Here is a 4100-nt window from a genome sequence, read left to right as displayed (position 1 = left end):
AGCTTTATTGTCAAAAATTCTACATGTGTTATACATCCAGAAATATCGTTTCCCACAGTGTGACATGTATACATAAAACAAAACAAAAAGGGCCTAGATAAACGTGGTATACATTAAACAAAACAAAAAGGGCCTAGATAACCGGGGTATACAGTTTAAAATGTTAATATATTTAATTTAAAGTGTTCAAAGTGCAGTTTCAGTGCAAGTCAGTTGAAACGATCTTAAATTGGCGTGACGTTAAAGTCGTGCGACCCTGCTGCTGTACTGGGTTGTAGTTCGTTTATAGCATAACGTTTAGCATTTCGCTTTTTGGCGACTAGATTTATGATTCAGAAATTATAAAAGTAGAGTTGACATGTGGAGATTATCCGGCTGAACAAAACGTGATCCCTCTCTTAAATGTGTGTCAACCACAGAACTTATTTCGAGCTATTTTCCAAAATCCTATGGAGAATTTGCATTGGTTTTTCAAGAAGGAACCGGAAGAAGTTTACTTCCGGGTTTTACGACGCGTCACTGCGGTTCTAAAGAGGAGATCCAACTTTTCTTGTGGAACGTGAAGGCAACACCTGTTTTGGCGCGGGTCGTTTTCCAGGGTGCTGAACTTTGTCGATGAGGTAGCAACTTTTCTTATTTTGCAATATTTAGCAATGGATTTACTAGATAATTTGGGGATGTACAATTGAAAGACAGTTAAAACTTTAGTTGTATGCTAGGCTACTAGACGAGTTGTTTAGAGAATAAGATAACATTAGCGTGTCAGCTAACTATCATAAAGCTAAGCTAGCTAAAAAGCTGTACAGTTGTTGCTAAACTGACAAAGCAACCGAATATAAACTGGCTTAAATTGTCAAGTCTTTCCAACTGAGTTATCCCAGCACTTGTTAACTTGTGAAGAACCAAGTGGGGGACCAATATAAACCAGGACATCAGTTTTATTGTATTATACTTTATATATTATACACAGTCTATAGAGTAAAAAACGACCTGCGTCTCCTCGTGTACCTCAGGTAATACCCCCATCTCAGGTTAACTAGATGAGCTATTTGTCTCCAGCCACCACAATGAGGAGACAGGAGAACCAGCAGCCCAGGCAAACAGCAGGTTAGTTAAATAGATACTTTACAACCCCTCACTATTCATCTCCTATTCATAGTCCTGTGATATAACGTAAATACGAAGAGTGGTCTAAAGTAACTAAGTACATTTACTCAATGTGTTGTACTTAAGTAATCGTTTGACATATTTGTACTTTACTTTAATTTTTCTATTTAATGCTACTTTATTATTTTACTACAATACATTTCAGAGGCAAATGTTGTACTTTTTCCTCCACTACAATTGTAACACTCACAGTTATTTTTTACATAAAAAACACAGGATATGCTTATAGTATAATGCAGTACTGTACTACTAATCTACACAGTATTTCATGTATCTTCCTTTGTTCCACATTGACAAGCTACAACTGAAGGCTCTTACATGTATAAAAACAGCATTATATAATACACTTAATAATATAATAAGGTGAAAATATCAACTGTGCAACAAGTACTTTACTTTTTATACTTGAAGTAAACTTAGCTGATAATACTTCTGTAATTTATTTTATTATTTGTATTATTTATTTTATTTTGCATTATATTTATATAGTGTATTTTGATGCTAGTACTTTTGTACCTTTTACTTAAGTAACATTTTGAAATCAGGACTTTTTCATATAATTGAGTACTTTAAGACCATATTATTTGTACTTTTACTCAAGTAAAGGATCTGAGTATTTCTTCCAATACTGAATACAAATAACTCAATACAAAATATTGAGTCGAGATGATAAGTACGCTTATTGTTATATATAAGGAAATGTTGATTGGTTTTAATCCTAACATTATAAATATTAACATTGCAGTCAGTCTGATATGCTGATATGTTTCCTCTGCTGTGTCCATCAGGCTGCATGTCTGTGCCGCTGTTCAACCAGAAGAAGAGAAGCAGAGTTCCTCTGACCTCTGCTCCCTCTGAGAATGAATTCTTCTCCCACAGTGAATACAATGCAAGCAGCAGCTCAGCTGCACCTCACAGTTCTTCAGGTGAAGCATTCACCTCTTTAAGCTTGCACTGTATTTCAGTCACTCACCAGGTGGCAGTATATCCAAAGAAAAATACATTAAAAAAAGTAATTATTGCCTGGCTTTGTGTGTTGTTTAATGCCTGACTGCTCAAAATCCCCATCTACTGTTTAATCACACCATTAAGTCAATTTTATGTTAAATATAAGACAATATTGTAAAACATCTCCCGTTAATTAAGATTCAGAGCTGCAGGTGGCAGAGGATGCTATAAGATTTCCCTCTGAGAATGTATTTTTTCCCTCAGGTACATTTGGATGTTACCAGGCCTCAGGTCCGGCCTCTAGTGCTGCACAAAGCACCCAGTGGAAAAGGCAGGACGTCCCACAATCTGCTCCACCCCCGCAGTACGTCAGCAACAGACCTGCTCCGGGCCCTTCTCCTACAATCAGAGCCTTTAAACCCATAGCTCATCCATACAAAGTTGGAGGCACAAGGTACTTTTTTTTTTTATTTGGCGACCGTTAGTATAATCAGTTAACCATTCAGACACATGAGATACAGTTTTGCATGGGACATAAATATGGTCACGACCACTACTGACACAGGCAATACATAAGCTGTCACTATGAGCCGCAATATGACTGTAAATTGATTTGCTCACAACCAATAATAATGTACCTGGCTAGCATGGAAAATGTTTAAAACCGCAGATGAATTAACTAAAATGTTGCCATTTCAAACGTTGATTGTGACTTGTGTTTGGTGTGTGCTTGTTTTTTTTCTATCCCGATAAGTCAACATTTATTTATGTATTCACATTTCCAGCTCTCAGGTGGGACAGCCCAGCAACCCAGGGCGACCGCAGGAGTTCAGCCCTGGTGTTAACTCCACACAGAGCAAATTTAAAGATCCCCACTTCAGCGAGAGTGCACCAATGAAGCCAACACCCCATTCTGGGTTCTCTCCGATGGCTCAGCAGTCATCCTACAGACAGCTCACTCTTAACAATCAGTATCCCATGCAGCCCAGACCTCTGGCTGCTCCTGTGCCCCCCCCCAGCAGGCCCTCTGCTCCCCTTGCAGTGCAGCCACAAAACAAATCCTGGAACTTTACCAACAGCTTCGGCCCGCAGAGACTTCCCTTTGAGGGAAACAGCAGCACAATTAAATCTCAGGCTGCACGACAAACTCACAACCAGGTAGAATAAATATCTGCAAAGTGTATAACTGATCATTTTAAATAACTTAAAATGTGCCAGTTATGTTCCATAATATTGTCCTGATCACTGCAGCATTTGATTTTGTTCTCAGCAGGAGAAATTTGCACAGAAGCCGGCCTTCGAGACCTCACTGAGGATCCTGACTTCAGTCATTAATGGCATGAGACACTGGAGCCAGTTTAAAGACAAAGTCCCGTACTTATTTGAGATATTTGGTCAGTTGAATCAGAATTGGCAGTTGTATCTGATGTGACTATTAAGTATTTCTAAACACATTTCATCTGACAGGCTGTGCTCTCCTCCCTCAGCTACTCTCGACTCTGCGGTCACACTGGGTCGCCACGGATCCAAGAACTTCCTCATGAGAGACGGGAAGGCGGTGGTGCAGTGTGTCTTCTACGAAACTGTGAGTTCCCTTTAGCAGTGAATTCATTCATTTGAGTTTTTCAGAAGACTTAGTCCCTTTGCACTGAGTCCACTCAGCATTAGACACTATAGTATGACTTTTTTGGAAAAGATGATTTGGTGTTATCCACGTTTATAGTGATGATTATGCTGCATTTTGTTATTCTGTTTATATATTGTACATTTTATTAGTATGTATGAAAACTATCATCCTTATCTTCAAAAGCACAAATATAATTCAGTTTAAAAGGATGTACAGAAACACCTTTTTGGTAAACTATGAGATTGAAGAAAGGTGATTGAAGATGAGAAATGATTGTAAATGTATGTATAAATGTAAATATGTAAGTAGGAATATCTTGCAGAAATTATTTAAAGGATAATCATTGATCAGTAACGGT

The 4100-nt window shown here is 38.1% G+C and overlaps 1 protein-coding gene across 1 annotated transcript; it reads left to right on the top strand.

The window, feature by feature from the left end:
- Positions 1-567: 567 nt before the first annotated feature.
- spata22 (spermatogenesis associated 22) lies at positions 568-3700 on the top strand (the record flags this gene model as incomplete). Its single annotated transcript, XM_010772619.1, has 7 exons — positions 568-620; positions 1060-1107; positions 1956-2093; positions 2380-2569; positions 2901-3273; positions 3386-3509; positions 3603-3700. Coding segments are annotated over exons 2-7 (963 nt in total), but the record flags the coding sequence as incomplete, so codon positions are not given.
- Between the last annotated feature and the right edge of the window lie 400 nt (positions 3701-4100).

Source organism: Notothenia coriiceps, unplaced genomic scaffold, assembly GCF_000735185.1.
Source record: "Notothenia coriiceps isolate Sejong01 unplaced genomic scaffold, NC01 NC01_scaffold00011477, whole genome shotgun sequence".
Classification (NCBI taxonomy): domain Eukaryota; kingdom Metazoa; phylum Chordata; class Actinopteri; order Perciformes; family Nototheniidae; genus Notothenia; species Notothenia coriiceps.
The sequence above is the reverse complement of the archived record's forward strand: the minus strand, read 5'-3'. Positions and strand labels throughout refer to the sequence as shown.